The 23331-nt window shown below is 35.8% G+C and overlaps 4 protein-coding genes across 11 annotated transcripts in view; 1 reads left to right on the top strand and 3 right to left on the bottom strand.

Moving 5' to 3' along the window:
- The window catches only part of map7b (microtubule-associated protein 7b), a 32947-nt gene extending 23192 nt beyond the window's left edge, over window positions 1-9755 (top strand). For 4 of the 8 annotated variants that reach the window (XM_052594111.1, XM_052594108.1, XM_052594104.1 and 1 more), the window contains 10 exons: window positions 1229-1410; window positions 1603-1745; window positions 4194-4417; window positions 5253-5403; window positions 5482-5650; window positions 6680-6784; window positions 6860-6901; window positions 7016-7070; window positions 7192-7330; window positions 7805-9755. In XM_052594111.1, the coding sequence (XP_052450071.1) occupies window positions 1229-1410; window positions 1603-1745; window positions 4194-4417; window positions 5253-5403; window positions 5482-5650; window positions 6680-6784; window positions 6860-6901; window positions 7016-7070; window positions 7192-7330; window positions 7805-8018 (1424 nt within the window). In that variant the 3' untranslated portion in view covers window positions 8019-9755. The remainder of the gene's footprint in view (window positions 1-1228; window positions 1411-1602; window positions 1746-4193; window positions 4418-5252; window positions 5404-5481; window positions 5651-6679; window positions 6785-6859; window positions 6902-7015; window positions 7071-7191; window positions 7331-7804) is intronic. The other 4 variants (XM_052594112.1, XM_052594107.1, XM_052594110.1 and 1 more) reach the window with 2 other exon arrangements.
- Window positions 9756-10771: 1016 nt separating this feature from the next.
- On the bottom strand, window positions 10772-11968 carry LOC128011565 (chemokine XC receptor 1). The gene is made up of 2 exons (XM_052594114.1): window positions 11818-11968; window positions 10772-11706 (listed from the first exon to the last, which is right to left on the bottom strand). Exon 2 carries the CDS (start codon window positions 11696-11698, stop codon window positions 10772-10774), a length of 927 nt encoding a protein of 308 aa, XP_052450074.1. The 5' UTR covers window positions 11699-11706; window positions 11818-11968.
- Window positions 11969-12082: 114 nt separating this feature from the next.
- On the bottom strand, window positions 12083-15008 carry LOC128011566 (chemokine XC receptor 1-like). Its single transcript, XM_052594116.1, has 2 exons — window positions 14772-15008; window positions 12083-14539 (listed from the first exon to the last, which is right to left on the bottom strand). Exon 2 carries the CDS (start codon window positions 14482-14484, stop codon window positions 13582-13584), a length of 903 nt encoding a protein of 300 aa, XP_052450076.1. The 5' UTR covers window positions 14485-14539; window positions 14772-15008; the 3' UTR covers window positions 12083-13581.
- Window positions 15009-21310: 6302 nt separating this feature from the next.
- LOC128011567 (chemokine XC receptor 1-like) lies at window positions 21311-22201 on the bottom strand. The gene has a single exon (XM_052594117.1). The coding sequence runs from the start codon at window positions 22199-22201 to the stop codon at window positions 21311-21313; it is 891 nt and encodes a 296-aa protein (XP_052450077.1).
- Between the last annotated feature and the right edge of the window lie 1130 nt (window positions 22202-23331).

The following is a 23331-nucleotide window of genomic DNA, read 5'->3' as shown; positions in this document are numbered from 1 at the left end:
TGTTATTATTACTAAACAGAAAAAAACAAGTCTAAATTGCAAGATATAAACTCACATTTATTGGTTTTAAGCTTGTAATTGCAAGTTATCTTTTTAATATTCAATTCTATGGTGGGCTTTCATTCTGCCACATTGAGACTGCAGTTTCAAAGTAGCTTTAACTTTGTTTGCAACTGTTACTTATACAGTAGCAGAACTTCAGAACATTTAATTATGAAGACGCATGTATGTACAGAGAAAGAAGGGAATGAGAGTACTGTAGAACGGTGAGGGCTGTTTCTGGCAAGGCCCTTGTCCTAAAACAAAACACCCTTTTCAGACTTTTCTCTCAGCAACAGCCTAGTTGCTGCCAACTTCATCTTAAACTGACGTGTGTGTGTGTGTGCGCTGATGCTTAGCTAATCTCTCAGTGGCTTGTGTCTCTTGCTAATCGTTTGGTGTGTTTTTTTCTGGTTGGGGATGCTGTTATCAACTGATTACATTTTAACATGGGCAATAGCTTCATCACTGACTCAGAAATTAAAGTGTCTGTGTCGTTCAGAATGAAATACTACCTCACTATTTACTGCCTGCTGTTTTTATAATCATGTGTGATACACTTTGCAGTGTGAATACATATTTCAAACAATAAGTATGCTATAAGTTTACCTCATTACATTTTATTTTTATTTTTGTAGATCTAAATGATGTCCAGTTTTTGTCTCTGAATTAAAAAAAATATTTTGCATTTTGATTCCAATTTCAGTCAAATCCAATAATTAGTTAATGGCATTGTAGAATCACATAATACAGTATATTTTTCCTAGTTCATTTGTCAAGCCAAAAATGTCTAGTGCATTGCATTATATGATATAATTTGCCACTCCATGTGTTCTGGCTGTATATTTAATATTTTGGCAATTCCAGTTCCTTGCATACAGTACATGTACCCATTGAGCACAGTATACATCATGCATACCGCGAAAACCGTTTAGTAGTATGCCATTCTGAATGGGTTTCAGATTGTCCTCCCTAAAAGTGATGGATGATTTCTTCCTAAAGCTTTATAGATACTAATACACACTTTCTTTTTCTCCCTTTCCACTATTTCATCACTCATTCACCCCGTTTTAACCCTTTTCTTTTGCACAACTGCCTCCTTCCCTGTCGCTCCTCTTGTCCATATTGAATCAATTTATTTATCCCATAATACTCCCTGGTCGGTTGGTTAAACTTGCCTGTGGTACAGTGACCCCCGTTTGTCCTCGCTCAGCCTCCTGTCATCCAATGAGCTCCACGTCCTTCAAGTCCATCCAGTCACGCAGTGCTGAGCGACCAATCAAAGCAGGCCTTAATCTAGAGAGACCAATCAGAGCAGGGTTCATCCCTCTGGACGGCAGCACCCGCAGAAAGACCACACAGAATTTGCCGGTAAGTAAACACACAAAATGAGTTATTGCTGTACATTAATTGTGTTATTTTTCTGTGCCTGTACAAGTGCCATATGCTTTAAAAGTATTTCTTATGGTAACCAATTGAAGTGTGTTGATCTTTGTAATTATGTAGTATGGAAGTAGCGTAGATGTCTCTCTAAGGATGTATTTTGTGTGTTTCTTTGGGCAGATTGACAGGAAGGATAAGGACAGTGTGAGAAAGTCATGGAGTAACCTGTCATATCCAACTCCCAATCTGAGCTTGTTCACACCCAAGAGATCTCTTTCACCTGTCGGTCGTCACAGCAGGGTCAGCAATCCATCCCCCAACAGGTAGAAGTCCCATTTTTACCATGAAAACAAGATTGTAAAGAATAATATACAAGTATAGAAGTATCAGCTGGGCTTTTTTAGACAGAAAATGTGTGTATGTATTAAAATAAATTCATATTTGCATAATCAATGATCTTTAGTCAAGCAAGTCATTTAATTTTTGAGAAATATACAGGTTCCAAAGAAAAAATATCAGCATATTATAATGATTTCTGAAGGATCATGTGACACTTTATCCTGGAGTAATGGCTGATGAACATTCAGCTTTTTATCACACAAATAAATTATATTTGAAAGTATATTCAAATAGAAACCATTATTTTATATTGTAAAAACATTTCACAATATAACCCTTTTTTAATCAAATAAATGCAGACTTTGAGTAAGAAATTTTAATTTATAAAGCACATTTACACACAGCGCAAAACTGACCAAAGTGCTGTACAATGATTAGCTAAAAAGACAATAAAAAATAAACACATAGATTGAATAATCATAATTATATAAAACATTAATAAAAATAAGCCTTCAATATCACGTCACACAACACAGAAATACAGAAAACAAACAGAGGTACCAGGTTAGGGAACAAGGAAAGCCAATGAATAAAAATGAGTTTTTAACCTGGATTTGAATGTAGCAATGGAGGGGGCAGATCTAATATCCTGGGGGAGCTGGTTCCACAAACGTGGGGCAGCAACTGCAAAGGCTCTGTCACCTCTCTGTTTAAGCCGTGAGCGCGGCACAAGCAGGAGCCCTTTGTTTTAGGATCTCAGTGACCTTTGAACCGAGTATGGTTGTACAAGATCGGTGATATAGGTCGGGGCGAGCCCATTAAGTGCCTTAAAAACAAACAATAAAACTTTAAACTGAATCCTAAAAGGAACTGGAAGCCAATGCAAAGATGCCAAAATGGGGGTGACGTGCTCGTGCCTCCTAGTGCCAGTTAAAAGACGCGCTGCTGCGTTTTGTACTAACTGCAGACGTCTAAGTGATGATTGTGGGAGGCCCAAGTAGAGGGAATTGCAATAATCCAGCCGTGATGTAATAAAGGCATGGATAACTGTCTCAAGATCGTTGAAAGATAGGAATGACTTCAGGCGGGAAATCATTCTGAGCTGGTAAAAACTATTTTTAACAACAGAACTAATCTGTTTTTCAAGGCAGAGTTCTGAGTCAAGAATGACACCCAAATTTCTAGCATAGGGTTTCAAAGTTCTTGGGAGAACCAAAGACAATCACCTCTGTCTTGTCACTGTTTAACTGTAGAAAGTTATTAACCATCCAAGTTTTAATGTCTTGGAGACAGGCCAGAAGAGATTGTATGGAATCCCTAGATTTTAGAGGCAAGTACAACTGTGAATCATCTTCATAGAGATGAAAAGAGATGTTATGCTTCCTTATGATGTCACCCAGTGGGAGCATATACAGGCTAAAAAGCATAGGACCCAAGATGGATCCCTGAGGGACCCCATATAAAACAGAAGCTGAAGCAGAGGATGAGGAGAACTTGCCAATAGATACTGAGAAAGTCCTATCATTGAGATAGGAACGGAACCAAAGTAATGCAGTCTCCCTAATGCCCACCTGCTGATCAAGGCGAGTAAGGAGGATGTTGTGATCGATAGTGTCGAAGGCGGCACTAAGATCCAATAATATCAGGATGGCACTATCACCTGAATCTAGTGTTAGGAGAAGATCATTGGTGACTTTGAGCAGAGCGGTTTCAGTACTATGAAATGATCTAAAACCTGACTGAAAAGGTTCTAGTATATTGTGAGTGGTCAAAAAGGGGAGCACCTGTGACAGAACGGCTTTTTCCAAAATTTTAGAGATAAAAGGAAGTTTGGAAATGTGACGGTAGTTATTTAGGAGTTTAACATCGAGATCATGTTTTTTGAGCAGGGGCTGGACAACCGCATGCTTAAAACATGTAGGGACAGTGCCGGATGCAAGACATAGATTTTAGATGACCAGAATGGAGGTACCGACTACATCAAAAACATCCTTTATAATAGAAGAGGGGATAGAATCAAAAGATGAGCATAAGATACTTCTTTAAAAAAAGAGTCGTACTGATCCCAAAATTTTGAACAGTTGTGTGTGTGTGTGTGTGTGTGTGTGTGTGTATATATATATATATATATATATATATATATATACATACATACAAACACACACTACTGTTCACACTATTTTTTTTTTAAATTTATCAATCATTTCATGATGTTAGAATTCCTCTTACAGTATTTGAGAGATGTTAGTAAATAATTATAGAAATTAATTTCTTATTAATATTTGCTAAAACTAAGACTAAAATATATAACCATAAACTATAAAGTATATAACAATAGAATAGAGTCTATATAATAAAACCTGCTCTAAAAGACAAGTTTCTAAACAACCTTTTGCTTAATGATTGATTTGTTGTTGTTTTCTGTTCGTCAGGGGCTCTACTACTAAACCCCCTCAGAAGACACCTAACCCCAAAAAGTCCAGGTCTCCACCTCCTCCAGCATCGATTCCTCTGTCTCCTAGTAATCCGTCTTTATCGGCAGGGAATCTCAGGCCTAACAGAGTGACATCAGAGAGTCCGAGAGCAACTCCAGAAGGACAGGGGGCCAAAAACGGAGAACCAGAGTCTCCTGCAACTAAACAGGAGCCTTCTGCCGGTCTGTAATGCTGCACAACCATTAGTAGGGACCTGTGAAATCACTTTTAGTTTTTCTCAAATTCGGTTTCATTTTTTTCCAAATTTAGTTTTTCCATTTAAATTTTTAAATGTATTAATCAAAAGGATATCTAATTAATTTAAATCATGAAACTTAAACAAAAATGAATTTATTGGAAGTTTTACCAAAATTACATGCTAAGGGCCCTATGAATTATTTTTTTCTTAGCTTATGTTTTATTGTTAACCATTTCTGAGAGATACCCATATGTTCTTAATATCAGCCTTCTTTGTTGTGTATTTAATTGTTTCTGCTTATCAAATGAAGGCATAAAACATATTTGTGAAATAAAATAAAAAATGTTTTGTGATTTATTCCTTAGAAAATAAAGTTGTAATAATTTTAGTAGTAGTAGTATTACGTACATTCTACTGAACAAAATAGTAATATATTTCTGGCACGATGTCTTCAAGTTAAACCAAACTTTTATTTTTACGGGTTGCCGTGAATACCTTTAAATTTTCTGTGTGCATATGATTTGACGCTAAGTGTTAGTTTTACTCAAATGAAATGGTAAAATGCTCATGAAGCACTCCAAGAGCAGTTCTGGAAATTTTACATGTAATGAGCTACTTTTGATCATTTAATCCAAACTTTGATCAATTCTGTGACATTCCACGTTAAACATTAAATTCCATTTTTAAGGACTGGATTCCATGATTCCATCCACATTTTCTGCATCGCGGAAATCATAGGGCCCTACATTAGTGTACCATCACGGTCAATTAAATTTGCATCGTTTATTCTAATCCTATACCTTTTTCTGGATTTGTAGAAGGATCTGGAAGTCCTCCAACAACACGGCCCTCTGCAGGCACAACAGATCCTGAGGAGGCATCACGTCTGCTGGCTGAGAAACGACGGCAGGCCAGAGAACAAAGAGAAAGAGAAGAGGAGGAGAAGAGACAGCAGGAAGAGGCTGAACGGTGTGTGTGAGACACAGCCAAACCAAAGCAACAAACACACATTTATTTTGAAATCATTATGTGGCTGTGTGTATGCAGGCGCAGCAGGGAGGAGATGGCCCGCAGGAAGGCAGAGGAGCGGGCGAAGAGAGAGGAGGAGGCACAGCGGCAGGCTGAAGAGAAGAAGAGACGAGAGGAGGAGGCGAAGCGTTTAGAAGAGGAGAAAGCACAGAGGGAGAGAGAGGAAGCTGAACGCCTGCAGAAACAGGTGTACACAACATTCTCCTTCATTACTCGCTCCAGACCGATCAATAAACACTTAGCACTCACTGTCTGCTTCAGTAAGATAACCTGTGAACATCAGGCCTGTAAATAGATGAAAAAAATGTGATTAATCTTAAGATATGTTAGTAGATAATTCTTGAATTTAAGGAGAATTTATTAATAATATATACACTATCGTTCAAAAGTTTACATTTTTAAAAAAGTAATTAAGTTTTATTTAGCATGGATGCAATAAATTTATTTATAATGATATAATTTTGAATTTTACAAAAGATTTATATTGCAAATAATGCTGTTACATTTTTGCATTGTAGCAGACACTTTTACCCAAAGTTACTTGAAGTTCTTTTGGACTGTTATTTTGAACTTTCTATTTATCAGAGAATCCTGAATAAAAATGTATCATAAAAAATAAAGCAACGCAACTGTTATTAACATTGATGATAATGAGAAATGAGACCAAAGTAATGATGAAAATGCAGCTTTGAATCACAAAAGTAAATTACAGGATTACATATTCTCAAATAGAAAACATTTATTTTAAATTGTAATAATATTATGCAATGTTTTTGTATGTTTTTTGTTTTGTTTTATAAAATCAATGCAGCCATGATGAGCAGAAAAGGCTTATAAAACATTAAAAAACTTATCAACCCCAAACATATGAATGATAGTGTGTATATTTATGTAATTTGCTAATGTCTTACTATAAAATACATATTTAATGCATTTTATATGCATAATATATGCATTCATTGTGTACTGTAGAGCATAGATAAAGGCTTTAATCATAGAGCTATGCATTTAGAGCATAGATTAAGGTTTAATGATATACAAATTTTCCCTTATAGTCACTTATATGAATATGTGTGCTAGCTAGCATTAAACATGTAATTAGTCTCAATAACATGTTAGGTTTGACAATCCTAAAGTAAATGCATGCTAATTTTATACATTTTTATAAGTAAAATTTTTCTAAATGTTTTTTTTTTTTGTGGCTCTGTATGTTCAGAAAGAGGAAGAGGAGGCTCGCCAGAGAGAAGAGGCAGAGCGTTTGCGCCTGGAGAGAGAGAAACACTTCCAGAAAGAGGAGGCGGAGAGAATGGAGAGGAAGAAGGTAAGCTCATTTCATTTTGAGTGCTTTTAAAGTAATGGCAGGGTTTAAATGTTATCTGAATCTTCTCTGTCACAGCGCCTTGAGGAAATTATGAAACGCACACGCCGATCTGATCAGGTAAGATGTAATATCTGCAAGCGATTGCTTTCCTCTTTTTAGCATTGTTACCTCTAATTTGAAGTCCTGGCTCTTCACTAACAAAATTTCGATTTATTCATTTACATTTTGAAGAAAACCACCCCACAGCGAAATGGCGATGTCAGCCAGCAGAGTGGACAGAATTCAGGTGATTTATGATTTTTGCATTTACATGTGCACCAGTGCTTCCTTATTCTGACTTGACATTTACAAGTTAATGATGCCTGTTGTGAATCTGACATCTCTAACTTCCCACTCTCTTGTCTTAGAGAGTTCAGTATCCAGCAGCACTTCAGTGACCGTGTCGACCCCTCAGGCTCCGGAGACCTCTGAGACAGTATGCAGTGACAGTAACGGACACACGGGGCCCAGCTGCATTACACCCATACTGCCCACATCAGGTCACAGGTGAGACCAGAGTTCATTGTGTGTATATTTACATATAGTGAGAGAGAGAGATTAAACAGTTGTTCATTTTTATTTTTAGATGTTGTTTTTATTGGGTAGCTTACTGCACATTCACTGTCCCTGTTTATTTTTTTTACTTATTTATAAAAAAAAAAAAAAAAAAGTATTGCTTTTATTTGTCCTCATTTCAAATTCCCTTTGGATAGTTATTTGCTAAATGGATCAATGTACTGTAGTAAATGAATCTCTCCCGCCCTCTACTGGTGATAGGAGGAACTCCAACTTGTTTATTCTTTTATAAGCACTTTAGATAATTAGTTTACACACAGTATGAGCACTGTTTCCGTTTATTAATTTAGTAGACACTACTGTATTGAGAATACAAGAACAGTCATTCAAGCCAAGAAGATGTTGAGGAACTCAAACTTGATGTAAAAACAGTTTGTAATCTCTGGCACCTTTCTTCACTTCAAGTGTGGCGGCCCAGCTCAGAGAAAACGGCACTGTTGCAGAGGCTTTCGAGGAGGTCATAGAGGTTCCCGTGGGGACCAAACTGTCCCGTCAAGATGGAGATGGAGAGGAGGTGGAAAATGAAGAAGAGGAGAAGAGAAAGGTTCCCTTATTGGCTTTCAGAGAGAATGGCAGCATGCATAATGTGAGTGGACTGGAGGAAAACCCGACACAGTAAAGTTCAGGTCAGTTAGTCTGGACACAACGTGGATTTGGGGTGACATGCGATGGCCCCTGTACCTTATTTAGATTTTTTCCCATTATAGATGTATGAATGTTTATAATGGTGGGAATGCAACATGCAACACAGGAATGAAAGAAAAACGAGTCGGAGGGAGACCCCCCTCTATACACTCTCCCTCTTTTGACACTAAAATGGCAAAGAGAAATTACGAAATGAAGATCTCTTGGCTTTTACTTTCTGTAATCAGCTCCTGTTTCCTCAAACTGAAGTGGTGCACCTTTGGAACCACATCTGTTTTTTTTTTCCAATACTTGAAGAAAAGTGTCATCGCTGTCGTGGAAGCTCCTGTGAAGTGCTAACCATAAGAAATGTGTGGAAATTTTTTTTGTTGATTTATGGCAAAACATTGTAGTTTTGCTCTCCTTATGCCAGCAATTCAGTGGATGAACTCTGCTTAGTTTTATAATTATTGTTCAAATGAAGAGAACATATTTTCTTCCCTCTATGCGAAGCTTGAACAGATTTTTGCCTCTTGAATTCTGAATTTCGATACGGTTTGCAAAGACCTCATCTCACTCCGCCCCAGTGTACGGCTCTCTGCACAGTCTGAGCGTAGCAAAACTGTCATTCTCATTTCTCTTTTTTTTCTGACTTTCTCAGGAACATATCCATGATATGTTTAACTCAAAATGAAATGGAAAAAAAGTATAAACGTTTAAATTAAGCACACCCTTTAATTTTTTTTTATTACAGTAATTGTGGGAAAAATTATTATATAATATGTAAAGTGTGAAGTTTGTACATTTTGTAAAAAGTTGTTCTATTGCCTGTAACTGATGCTGATTCAAGTAAAACGTTTTATAAAACCTTTTTTCCATTCGATTTTGGGATGAAATGTGACCTGGATGTGTTTTTGTGAGATTCACGCTGCGGTTGTTTTCAGTAGCATTAATCACAGACATCCGAAAGCATATTGTGCTATAGAAACATATGCTGTTATATTCCTTACATTAAATATAATGTCTATTTCATCAGTAGAAACCGATAGAAGCTAATGGTTAAAATCCTTCAAAAGTAATCATAATGTAGTAAAAAATGAGCAGAACCTCTTTAAATAGAAATGCTGCTACCCATGTCTTTCCTCTGCCTTATCAGATGAAGTCAAGTTTTGAGGATTTGTTAAAGGGCTGATATGTTTTTTAGTTTTTAAACTCCAATTCATCATTAAGCTCTTATCACATGACACCACCATCAATAGTTAACAGGGCTTATGAAAACGTATCCTATATAGGACTTATTATAAAGCGAATTATCTTTCAAAAGACCATCTCAGTTTGTTTTTGTTGTAGTCCGTATCAGTGGATGGTCAATGGACGCCATGCAACAACAACAAAAAAAGAAGAAGCAGGGATCAATTACATATCTTGAAACCTAGAAACTGTAAATCTTGATATGCAAATGCTAAAGAAGAATGCATAAATGTTGCACAACATCTGTTTGTAAGAGGCTGGGTGAAGGTTTCAAACAAGCACTACTTGTTTACTGAGACGTCAGGGACAGATTTCTCAGTGAAGAAAGAGCACTTCTGATAAAGCTCCCATGTGCCCTTGCCCTAACCAACAGCACTGAGTACCACTTTACAAAAACTGAAGTGGTTTCTCCCAACCAACTCAACCTATATGCATGTGCAAATGATGGAAATCAATAAAGTTTTCATCTGGAAACAACAAAGGCTGCTTTGTTCATGTGTTTGTGTCAAATGAAGTTGTCATAGAAAATCACTGCTGTGGTTATGTAATATGCTTTTATTTTTATTAAGTTTTATTTTTTTATTAAAAAAATGTATTGTATATCTTGCTGGCCTGGATTAAACGTTTGCAAGTGAAACGATTTGATGTTAAGATTCAGTCGTGGTTTATATGGTCCCAAAGTGAAGCTTGACCCCCACCACCCACCCACCGAGGTTTAAATGTTTGAGAAAACCATACCAACTTTCATTTTCTTACGAACAGGGATCTAAACCTTTTCAGTGGTTTTCAGCAACATGCCACAGATGTTGTCAATCAAGCTTTTATTTAATGTAGAATATTTCTCTACACATTTGTTCTTAGGGAACAAAAATTTGTATTTCAACTAACTATGGAGAAGTATGTTTGCCCTGAAGAAGGTTCATGCTTGCTAAAATATGAATCAAAAAATATATTTTTAATGTATAATCAATTATATGATCTACTAATAAATATTAAAGATATATAGTATAATGTAAGCACCATTTGAAATGTTGTTTTTTTTAATCGTATAAAAGCTGAATTTATTTGATTAAAAAATACAGTAAAAGCCGCAATATGGTGAAATATTATTACAATTTAACATAACTGTTTTCTATTTAAATATATTTTAAAACATAATTTATTCCCACGATGAAAAGCTCATTTTTCAGCATCATTACTCCAGTCTTCAGTGTTATTTTATTCTAATTCTAATGCTGATATTAATATGTATGCTGATATCAATGTTGAACAGCATTTATTTCAAATAGAAATCTTAACATTCGTAAGATTGTAAATATCTTTACTTTTACTCTTGATCAATTTAATGCATCTTTGCTGGGCCGAGTATTAATAAAAAAAGAATTTGCCACAACATTTTGAGTGGTAGTCTATATCATATGCATTGTGAGATTTGTTGCATTTAACAAACACACCAAAACCAAGGAGTCATTTGTCTCAGGATAGGTCAGAATTGCTTTATTTTGAACATATTTTCTTCAATATTGTTTGTAAATGTTTCTGAAATTTTTCTCCAATTAGAGCATAAAGCACTGGGTTAAAGCAGGAATGTGAAAAAGCCAACAGCCTGCAAGAGTAAAATGCATAATCAAGATTATTGGATACATTACAGTCTAGAAATGAAGGCCATTCATAATCCTGCAGAATTCTCAAGAACATAACTATGTTGTATGGAGCCCAACCGATGAAGAATACCAGCCCAATGCAGAATATCAGTTTGATAGTCTTGTGTCGCCCCTTTGTTTGGGATCGTGTGATTGTCTGGAACATTCTAACATGACAAAATCCCATGATGCAAAATGCAATCAAGAAGAAAACATTTTGAAAATAAACATCGGCATGTTTTGCTTCGAAACTGCTAAATTCACAATAAAGATTCTCTTCATTTTCTAAGACTTGGCTGTGAAGGGAGACTAACAGTGCAGCTGTTCCACTCAACATCCATATGATAAAGGGAGCAACTGAAAACCCTCTGCATCTCTCCCAGTCGGACAGCGAATGAACCACTGCCATGTAACGCTGAACGGTCATTAGAGTCAAGAACAACACGCTGCTGTAAAAACCCAGAGAGAACAGAAACTTCACAGCTTTGCAGCCAGCATCTCCAAATGTCCAACCCCAGACGAAGTACGAAGCCCAAAATGGAAGTCCAAACGTGAACACCAGATCTGACACGGCTAAATTGAAGATCAGGATGTTGACCAGCAATCTAAACTTCTCATACAGCACCAGGATGACCAGAACCAGCAGGTTACCAATGCAACTACACACAACCAGAACACCAACGAAAACCGGAATAACAATGGATCCAGCTTTGACCACCTCTTCTTTGTGACACAGTTGGTTTTCTGTATCCTGAGTATATTCTCTATACTCTTCAGTCATGATGTTTTCTGTATAATCATATTCATTTTGTCATTAGAATGTATTGTTGTATTTAATGAATTTGAAATATTTAATTCATACGTTTATTTATCAATAAATAATAAGAAGACCATTCTTACCTTAATTGTTTGTGAGTTCTGTGTGTATTTATATGACTAAAAACTGGCAAACTGGAGCCCACAGCAAACTGAGGCTAATTTGTAGTGTTATGGATTATTTGAATGGGATATTTGAGTGATTTTATGTTGAGTGGGACTGTTACAGACTCCAACCTCAAACTCTGCCATTTCTCTTTTCCTTAAAAAAGTGAAATGAAAGTATCGTTTTCACAATGAAAGTAGTGTTGTAGCAATTCCTAATATTTTAAGGTCATTTCAAGTGAATGGGAAGTTTCAAAACTGCTGGTTTACATTACAGGAATCACATGATTTGTTTAACTTTGATCTTAATAAGTAAAACAGCCTAGCTCTAGTCCCTTGCTTTTGCTTCGTTTAAAGCCAGTAGTAGAACAGACTCAATAAATACATGAAGAAACCGCTTTCTAATCATCTGTTTATTTCATAAGACTATTTAAAAAGCTGTAAAAGGTTGTTGCTTTTATAAAAGTGATAAGATCTTGGCATCTCATGTTCAGTATGTATTCTAAAAACATACTAATATTTACCTGTCTAAAAATTAGATGCAAGAAATAAGTTTGGTATGTTCTCAAATCTTCCATTTTCCTGTTTAAATAGGTCAATGATGATGCTGTGCTTCCTTCCACAGACCACAATTTACACTTTGTCACGTGAAAGAAAAACAGTCAATTTCCAGTCATGGTTACATTTGACATATTTCACTGCATAAAAACAAAACTGCATAATCTGCATTTTCGCTAACAGTTATCATGGTTTATTTTACAGTAATTTTAGGTGGGAGTATCCGAGAAGTTTACAACACTTCATTCAAAACATATTTTCCTTGAAATATTGCCTTGATACTCTTGTGCATTCAAATTAGAACATGCTTTTAAACAGATATATAGCACTGAACATTTTTGTTTCAGGTGTTCTTTGTATTTAGTTTAATATGATGACCCCATGTGCAGACAGATACTTCAATCTTCATTGTTATCTTACAAATTTTTTAATTAATAATTCACACAAAAATGAGAAATTGCTGAAAATGTACCCACCTTTGGAACACCCAAGATGTAGATGTTAAATTCTTCTATGGAACAGATTTGGATTTTTGAATTTTGCTTTTCATCACTTCAGTCCTTGGCAGTGAATGGGTGCCATCAAAATGAGAGTTCAAACAGCTGATAAAAACATCACAATAATCCACAAGTAATCCACACCACTCCAGTCCATCTTGTGAAGTAAAAAGCTGTGTTTTTGTAAGAAACAAATCTATCATTTAGACGTTTTAACTTTAAACCATCACGTCTCACCATACTCCATGATAACTCTTCCTCTAGTGAAAAACTTCTCTCACAGATATATTAGTTTAGGGCTGTTTTGGACCATTTTTGCTTGTTAACTGTGCTTGATCTGTTAATATTTCTCTCCTGATTCAGACAGGATGATTTATTCACTGGATTATTGTGATGTTTGTAATCAGCTGTTTGGACTATCATTCTGATGGCGCCCATTCACTGCAGAGCATCTATTGTTGATCAAGTGATGTGATGCAAAAAACTCTCTAAATCTGCTCTTTTGAAGAAAAAAACTACTACTACTACAAACTACAATCTTCTTGGATGGCCCGAGGGTGAGTATATTTTTTTTAGCAAATTTTCTGTTTCAGGTGAACTATCCTGTTAAGCACTTTAAAAGTGTATTTTCTCTCAAGTTGCTATTATATTGTTTGTAACAAAAATACAAATTTATATTTATTCATACTTACACAAAACAAAACCTCCTTGGAATTTTTCGTAAAGTACTACAAAACTTTGCATCTACAAAAACAAAAATCACTGGGTTTATGCAACAGTGGGAGAAAGCTAACATTCGACAAGCATAATATGCATAGTCAAGTCTTATGCTAACTTCACAGTCTGTGAATGGATGGATTGTCAAAGATTTTAAGAACATGACAATGTTATATGGAGCCCAACCAATAAAAAACACCAGGACGATGAAAAATATGAGACTCTTCTTAGTCTGTGATTTTGTGATCGTCTGATGCATTCTGCCACAGCAGTAACCCATGATCACAAATCCAATGAAGAAAAAAGCATTTTGAAAATAAGCAATGCCGGTTTTCCATTTAATGCTGCCATATTCACAGTATAGGCTGCCAGATTCTATCATGACTTCACTTTGAAGTGAACCGAGCAGTGCAACCGTTAAACTCAGAATCCAAACGATATAAGGAGATAAAGAAAGGCCTCTGGATCTCTCCCAGTCGGACAGAGGATGAACCACTGCCATGTAACGCTGAACGGTCATTAGAGTCAAGAACAACACGCTGCTGTAAAAGCCCAAATAGAAGAGAAACTTCACAGCTTTACAGCCAGCATCTCCAAATGTCCAACCCCAGACATAGTACGAGGCCCAGAATGGAAGTCCAATAGTGAACAGCAGATCTGACACGGCTAAATTGAGGATGAAGACTTTGGTCAGGCACCTGAACTTTTTGCAGAGTGCAAGGAAAACCAGAACGAAGATGTTGCCGATGCAGCTCAATACAACCAGTGCTGTGAAAAAGAGTGGAATGACAATAGATCCAACCTTTACCACCTCCTCTTTGCGACACAACTGGTCTTCATAGTCATCTGTGTAGTTGTACATGTCCTCAGTCATGTTGTGCCGCAGTCACAAACTGGCCAGAACAGATCAGACCAGGTTCAGGTCTTTGCTGTTTGTACATAAATAAAGTACTTTTAATTAGAATTTTCTTGTAAAGTTTAGAAATAATTACAAAGAAATGTTAAGTTATGCTGATTTCTTTTAAAACATGGTTCAGTAGATTTTGTTTTACTTAAAACTTCTACTCAATACAATCCTATGACATCAATGCAATCCTAATGCAAACATTAATACGGTCTCTAGGGAAAACGTGTATTAGCTATAATATATAAAAGACTTACCTGAATTCTTGATGATCCTGTAGAGCACAATGATGATCATAACTCACTAACTGATCACGGTAGACAACCACAATCTCTAGTATAAAATGAAATATATTTTTTAGATCAACCAACTATGCTAACTGCAGTTTGTATGAATGTACCATATTAGTGAATCTCAAAAGGGCAGCGTTATTGTTCTGGTGATTTCTGAGAGATGTTTGTATGATAGATAAATATCATACATCCTCCCTCAAACCTCAGACTCGGAATCCTTTCATCTCACATGCTGAAAGGAAGCTGAAGTGGCTTTGTGATCTTTACACTTGACGTAACTGATCTAAGAGGCAACCAATAAAATAAGAAAAACACCTGCTTTCTCACGAGCAAAAGATCCAAATGATGTGTGTGTGTGTGTGTTATCGTGTAGCTTCATAAGAGAGCCACATGAGCTCAAATGTTCCAAGAAAACAAGTTTTTCAATGAAAAGTAATAGTCATTTGGTTTGTTACGTCATTTGCTATTATAATGGGGGGAATTAAGTCACATTTACTTGATAAAAGCTAGTGAACAAATTTTCCCTTTCAGTCACAAAAACATTTAAACTATCCTATTACTTTTTCCCACTTTTTGTTTTAACACTGAAGTGCTTGCGAACTGTCCATTTACACTCAAAAAAATATTTAACCACAAAAGTTAAAACTTATTTAATTCAATTAGATGTCAATTTTCCATCCAATGTAATCACATAAATCCAACGCAAAAGTTAATATTTGTTTAAGCTTCACCTTTTCACGTTCAGTTAACGTAAATGAATTAAATACATTTTATGAAAACTGATGAACTGTGATTTAAGCTTGTATAATACATAAACTTTACTCATTTTCAATAACTTATTGTTACTTGCTTTATATAAGCACCTTACATTTTCTTAATTCTATTAAATAAATGGACAAAACATGTTACATTTTCAAACCTTTATTGTTGTAATTGAAAGTGACAAAAGTGCAAGTGACGTGACATTCAGCCAAGTATGGTGACCCATACTCAGAATTTGTGCTCTGCATTTAACCCATCCGAAGTGCACACACACAGAGCAATGAACACACACACACACACTGTGAGCACACACCTGAAACAGTGGGCAGCCATTTATGCTGCGGCACCCGGGGTGGCAGTTGAACTGTTTATGCACTCCCCCCACCCACAATTCTTGCCGGCCCAAGACTCAAACTCACAACTTTTCGAGTGCCAATCCGATTCTAACCATTGGGCCTCAACTTTCCTATTTTTATATTTTTATCTGACTTGGCAGGTCCTCAACCCAACCACAAGCTCCACACTTCACCACAATGGTAACTCGCACAAAATACACCAATATAAAGTTGTTTAAAATGCCCACATAATAGAGCATTAGACATGAAAAAGTCTCCTTATTATCACATTTTACTAAAAACTGCATAAAATAAGACTTTATTTCAACATTTTCTCTCCCCATATCCAGTCCTGTGCAAAGCATGATGGGAAGTGTAAAACTTATTTTGAGGTACTTGATTGAAACGTTCTTTCAAAATGAAAACTTTATGTTAAACTAATGAGTGACAGTTTTAAGTCAGTTTAACATGACACAATCATGTTGAACTGAAAAATAGCCAAAATGGCATTAATTCAACATGAATTGTTCAGGTAAAGTGAACAAAACTGAAAAATAATTTTTTTGAGTGTAGCTGCTTTTGGCTTTTGCAAACATAATTGCATTTACTTAAACGTGTGACTCTACACTCAAATGTATATTTCTACCCAGACAGATGCTGTCACTCACCACAACCTTGACCTCTGTAGAGCGAAACTGATGTTACACCAAAGTACATAATGGACATAAACATCCGTTATAACCCTGTTAGTGTTCTAGATTATTCTTTTAAAGCATGGCTCTTTATGGAACCTTATAAAAAGGGTTTAAAAAGTGCTCCAAAAGTGTTTACACTTGGCATTGGCATCACTGTTTTTTAGAGGGGGGTCAGAATGGTAATTTTGATTCAGAGAATCAGAGCCAAATTACAGGGGGTTAAAATGACTTAAGAAAGATGGCAGCATAATGATATTTTTACAAAGAGATTGGTGGATCTATCAGTAAAATCTGTTGACTTTAGCCATCTTTGTTGTATAGTGTGCCAATGGTGACCATTCAAAACTGGGGAAACAATACTTTTCAAAAGTTTCTCCAAAGTTTGCATGCCTGTAACTCAAGAGGTATTTAAGATATCGTAATGTCCTTTTAGACACTGAGTCTCAACAAACTTTCCTTTTATATTAATTTTTAAGGTCCTAATTGCATTAAACATGCCTGTCTGAGTCCTTTTCCAAAGTTTGTGTGCATGTAACTCAATAAGTATTAAAGATATCACAACATGATTTTGGATTCTATCTTAATTTTCAAGGTCCTGCATCATTCAGTCCCAGAGATATGAGCAACTCAATGAGGCTCTATTTTCAGATTGTTGGATATGACCTTTTTTTCAGTGCTTGAAAACCAAATGTCACTTTACATGCAGCTGATTCTATTTAAAGCAAAATGTCAAGCAATGCTGAAACTAGAAATGTATTTTGTTTCTCTCTGTCAAAACAATTTTATAGGATATACCTGAGTATCATAAAATGTGTGTGCCTGTAACTCAAGAAGTATTTAATTTATCTATGATTGAAGTTCCCAAGAACTTTTCTTTTGAAATATTCTTTTTTAAGGCCCTGCATGGTTTAATCCCATAGATATTATCTCAAGGCAGCTCCTAGTCCAAATTTAGTATCCCTACCCATTTTCAATTGTCAAAAACCAAATGTGGTTTTGTGTTAATCTTGTCATCACAAGTATGAACAGTGTGAAATACAAAGTAAGATTACGCAGGATCCCATTTACTTAGGGTTTAGAACTTTTTAAATATTTTTATATACTGAAATAGTAAGTACATTTTATTTATATAGCACATTAAACATAGCAAAGCTATCCAAAGTGCTGAACAATGTAAAATAAAATTTGAAGTAAGAGGAAACACCGAAAAGAACAAACAAGATAATACAATAAAACAGCAATGAAGTGAAATTAAAATGCTAAGGAGAAAAGATACGTTTTAAAAATGGTAATGGAAGATGCAAGGCGGCAGTCTAGAGGCAGTTGGTTCCACAGACGGGGAGCAGTGACTGAAAAGGCTCTGTCACCCTTAGTTTTCATACGGGAAAAATAAAAAAGGGCTACAGGGTGAGTTCAAATACAGGTTTGAGAGCGGTGAAGTAAAAGCGAATAAGTGAATGGCACACACTTTGTCAACAAAAAAATCCCCAAAAATTCTCTCAGAGCCCTGCTGATGGCTCCCTAGAGAACTGGGATTTCGGATTAAAAACTGAATTTATTGTGGATAATAAAACCCTAGGTCTATGACAGTGTGCGCGGTAATCAGTTCTGAAAAATATTTCGATCTTGCTGACTTAGCAGCACTCTGAAACTTAACCAGACAATCTTTAAAAATCCCAAGAGACAAAGTAAGATGATCAGTCTTCCATCTCCTCTCTGCTTTACGGCACGCCTGTCTAAGAGAGCGAGCATTGTCATCCAACCAATAAAAAGATTTTATCTTAGATTGTTTAACTTTAAAAGGAGCAATAGAATCTAAGATATTAGAACAAACTGTGTAAAACGGAGAAATCAAATCATCAGACCCATAGGATGCCTTTGCAGCATGCAAGATAGATTTTTCAACAGCATTAGCTAGATAGTCATCATTGAACTGAGAAACAGTCACTGAGCTTATAAAACGAGAATAAAAACCAGCAGGCTTATTACCAGTAGCAGAGATAACAGCAGGAACCTTAAAAAGAATGGGTTTGTGATCAGAGAAGGAAGCATCATCAATGACAACATCAACTACAACGGAACCATGTGACATTATAAGAACATGAGTTGCTTGATTTATATGTTGAGAAAAGCAGAACGAGTCCAAGTAATTACAAAACTCAGCAACCAAAGGACGCCCCGGGCAGCAAAGATGTATATTAATATCAACTAGAAACAACATACGATAATTATTTTGCAGGATTGAACATAATTAAGCAGACACAACTTTTCCAAAATTTTAGTTTGAAATAGGCCTATAATTTGCCAGTTCACTAGGATCTAGCTGTGGTTTCTTAATAAGAGGCTTAATAACCGCCAGCTTGAATGGTTTTGGGATGTGACCTAAAAATAACGATATTGAGAAGCAGTTATTCTACTACAGGTAACAACTCCTTCAGTATAGTGGGTACAGGATCTAATAATAATGATGGGGTGGTGTTGGCGCAGTGAATAAGACACATGCCTTTGGTGTGAGAGACCCCGGATCGAATCCACTGTGAGACACCAATGTGTCCCTGAGCAAGACACTTAACCCCTAGTTGCTCCAGAGGCGTGCGACCTCTGACATGTATAGCAATTGTAAGTTGCTTTGGATAAAAGCTAAACATGTTGTTGGTTTAGAAGTTTATTTATGGTTATTTTATTTAATGCCTAATGGTTAGAGAGTTGGACTTAGAATTGGAGGGTTGTGAGTTCAAGTCTCAGGCAGGCAGGAATTGTAGATTGGGGGGAGTGCATGTAGAGTGCTCTCGCCACCTTCAATACCACGACTGAGGTGACCTTGAGCAAGACACTGAACCCCAGGCGCCGCAGCATAAATGGCTGCCCACTGGTGTGTGTGTGTGTGTGTGTGTGTGTGCGTGTTCACTGCTGTGTGTGTACACTTGGGTTAAAAGCAGAGCACGAATTCTGAGTATGGGTCACCATACTTGGCTGTATGGCACTTTCACTCTTTGGGTGCGATGGATGAAACTGAAGTGTTAGACGCTGTATAATCTTCATTTGTTATTGTATTTCTGATGTTATCTATTTTATCAGAAGAATTCATAAAGTCATTACTATTAAATGTTGATGGAATATTTGAATCAGGTGGCGTCTGGTAATTTGTTAATTTAGCCACTGTGCTAAATAAAAACCTTGGATTGTTTTGGTTACTTTCAATGAGTTTGTGGATATGCTCTGCCATGTCAGTTTTTAGAGCCTGTCTATAGCTGGACATATTGTTTTGTCCACACAGTTCTAAAAACTTTAGAATTTTTCTCCATTTGCGTTCAAGACTACAAGTTTCTTTGTTGAGAGAGTGAGTATTATTGTTATGCCATGGCACAGTACGTTTTTCTCTAACCTTTTTAATTTGATGGGGGCATGGCTTCTAATGTATTACAGAAAATAGTGCCCATGTTGCCAGTTATTTTGTGTAGTTCATGTGTATTTTTGGGTACACATAGCAGTTGAGATAAATCAGGCAGGTTATTTGTAAATCTGTCTTTGTTGGGTAAGTACATCCCCCTCAAACCTCAGACTCTAAATATTTTATTTCACATGTTCAGAGGAAGCTGAAGTGGTTTTGTGTTCTATAGAAGTAAACACTCTGCTTAAACCATTTTTTAATGACAGACGAAGCAACAAATACTACAAGAAAGTACTTGCTTTCTCAACAGCAAGACCCAAGGAATGTCATACATTATGTGTCTTCTAGCTTCATAAGAGTTATGTGTAATTACATTTTTCAAGAAAACTAATTTTGCAATCAAAAGTCATAGTCATATTTGTTTTGCAGCCACAATTGCTATTCCCAGCAGGTACTTTGAAATCAGTTTGATGTCAAATTTTACTGAAGATCTGATCAAGATTTTGTAACAACATTTTAAATTCATATGTAACGGCAAAGTCTTCTAGTGGTAATTGGGTGAAAATAGGAAGTTAATCCCACACTGAAATATTTAGGCAATAATGTTTGATGTTCAATTTACATCAAATCAGCCTCATGTCAAGTTTTGGATGTCAGTTTTATTAGCATATTGAACCAGTTTTTTTTTTTACATCAATTTTGATCTGAGGCCTTAACATTAATTGTATTATACTGGGAAAAATTGAGTAGGATTTATCAGACAGAAATCTAGGAAACAATTGGTGAATTTCACAATTTCAAAGAAATGGAAAGTATTTAGTGAGTAAAATTCCAAACAGAAGATTGAAATAGTATTTGTACTAATCTTTGTTTCTTTTGCAACTTTGAAATAATTTTTAAGGTATCAGTCAAGTTATATGTTAGCTAAATATTTAGCTCATTCAGATTTAGAGACAGCATTATTACTTTTTGTATGCAAAGAAAATAAAAATAACTTTATACAACAATCCATCTCCTTTGAGTTATTTTTGTTTTCTTTGCATACAAAAAGTATTCTCTTATAGCTTGTAAAATTACAGTTGAACCCCTGATGTCACATGGGTAATTTTACCGATCTCTTTGCTATGTTTCTGGACCTTGACCATTGTAATTTGCTGTCTATGAGAGGGTCAGAGAGCGCTCAGAATGCATCAAAAATATCTTAATTTGTGCTGTGAAAATGAGGTTGTACGGGTTTAGAACAAGAGGATAAGTAGCAGAATTTTCATTTTTGGAAGAACTATCCTTTTAAATGTTTACACAAAACTTCCTTGGAATTGCTCATAAACTATTGCGGAACCTTCCATCTGCAAAAACTAAAAACACAACAGTGTGCACAAAACACTGTGTAACAGCTAAAATTCGGCATGCATAATATTTGGCATGGTCCAGTCTTATGCTTACTTCACAGTCTGTGAATGGAGAGAAGGTCAAAGATTTTAAGAACATGACAATGTTATATGGAGCCCAACCGATAAAAAACACCAGCACAATAAAAAATATTAGTCTAACAGTCTTGTGTCTGTTATTAGTCCGTGATTTTGTGATCGTCTGATGCATTCTGCCATAGCAGTAACCTATTATCACAAATGCAATGAAGAAAAAAGCATTTTGAAAATAAGCAATGCCGGTTTTCCATTCAATGCTGCCATATTCACAGTATAGGCTGCCAGATTCTATCATGACTTCACTTTGAAGTGAACCGAGCAGTGCAACCGTTCCACTCAGGATCCAAACGATAAAAGGAGAGATTAAAAGGCCTCTGCATCTCTCCCAGTCGGACAGAGGATGAACCACTGCCATGTAACGCTGAACTGTCATTAGAGTCAAGAACAACACGCTGCTGTAAAAGCCCAAATAGAAGAGGAGCTTCTCAGCTTTACAGTAAGCCTCTCCAAATGTCCAACCCCAGTAGTATGAGACATGAAACAGAAGTCCAAACGTGAACAGCAGATTTGACACAGCTAAATTGAGGAAAAAAACACTGGTCAGGGATCTAAGGTTCTCATGGAGTGCAAGGAAAACCAGAAAAAGGATGTCACGGATGCAGCTCAACACAAGCACTGAAATGAAAAGGAGTGGAATAGATGCGTCTTTCACCCCAACCTCTTTGCGACACAACAGGGCTTCATATTCTGTGACATAGTCGTATGTTGTGTTCTCATCAGTCATGTTTTGATTTGTTCTGGTTTAATTCTTTGCTCTTTGAACACAGAAAAAACACAGCTTTAAAATGCTTGTAATTTTCTGAAATAATTACAAAGAAATGGCAAGTAGGACAACAAATAAAACATTACATTTGTATGCAGAAATACAATCTTGGTATTTTTTTGCAGTGTATATAGAAAAAAAAAATCTATATATTTTCCTCAGAAGAAACATCAAGTTCCAAACTAAATTAAAAATGTTTTTTTTTTTTTTTGGTAGAAAAGCAAAAATCAAATTTTCTTGTAAAACAGTTTTTACTTCTAAAAATAATTTGTAAAAGTATAGAGGATGTTTATGGAAAGAGATTAATAAAATCTCTGTCTTTTCATCAGAGGAGAAAAGAAGTTATAGCAATGAATGTAACTTGAATAACATATTCAAATGAAATTACTTACCTGAATTAACTTAAATCTTACAGAGTACAGTGATGATCAGAACAGCTCATTAACTGATCACTGCAGACAACCACAATCTCTAGTATACAATGAACTGGAATTTCAGGAACCGTTAATAGATCAACTATTAGTAACTGCAAGTTGTAAAAACGTACCCAATCAATGAATCAAAAAAAAAACAGCATTATTGTTTTTGTGATTTCTGAGTGATGTTTATATGATGGGGAAGCAAATAAATGTGACCTCAAACCTCAAACTCTAAATCGTCATTTCTCATGCACAGAGGAAGCTGAAGTGGCTTTGAGATCTTTACACCAAGTGCTCTGCTTAGAAAATTTTGTAACGTCAGACTAGTCAACAAATACAGTGCTGTGAAAAAGTTTATTTTTTATTTTTTTAACGTCACATTTAAAAGATTCAGATCATTAAACAATTTTTTTAATTACACAAAGATAACTCGAGTAAAAATAAAATGCAGTTATAAAATAATGATTTCATTTATTGAGGGCAAAAAGCTGTCCAAACCTGCCTAGCACTACGTGAAAAAGTAATTGCCCCCTAAAATCTAATACTTGGTTGTGCCACCCTTGGCAGCAACATCTGCAATCAAGCGTTTCTGATAACTGGCAATGAGTCTTTCACATCCCTGAGGAATTTTGGCCCACTCTATTTTGTAGAATTGTTTTAATTCAGCCACAT

Source organism: Carassius gibelio, chromosome B23 (genome assembly GCF_023724105.1).
Source record: "Carassius gibelio isolate Cgi1373 ecotype wild population from Czech Republic chromosome B23, carGib1.2-hapl.c, whole genome shotgun sequence".
Lineage (NCBI taxonomy): Eukaryota > Metazoa > Chordata > Actinopteri > Cypriniformes > Cyprinidae > Carassius > Carassius gibelio.
The sequence above is the reverse complement of the archived record's forward strand: the minus strand, read 5'-3'. Positions and strand labels throughout refer to the sequence as shown.

Coding starts and splice junctions, on each gene's coding strand:
- LOC128011565 (XM_052594114.1), bottom strand. CDS start 11,698: ATGACTGAAGAGTATAGAGAATATACTCAGGATACAGAAAACCAACTG.
- LOC128011566 (XM_052594116.1), bottom strand. CDS start 14,484: ATGACTGAGGACATGTACAACTACACAGATGACTATGAAGACCAGTTG.
- LOC128011567 (XM_052594117.1), bottom strand. CDS start 22,201: ATGACTGATGAGAACACAACATACGACTATGTCACAGAATATGAAGCC.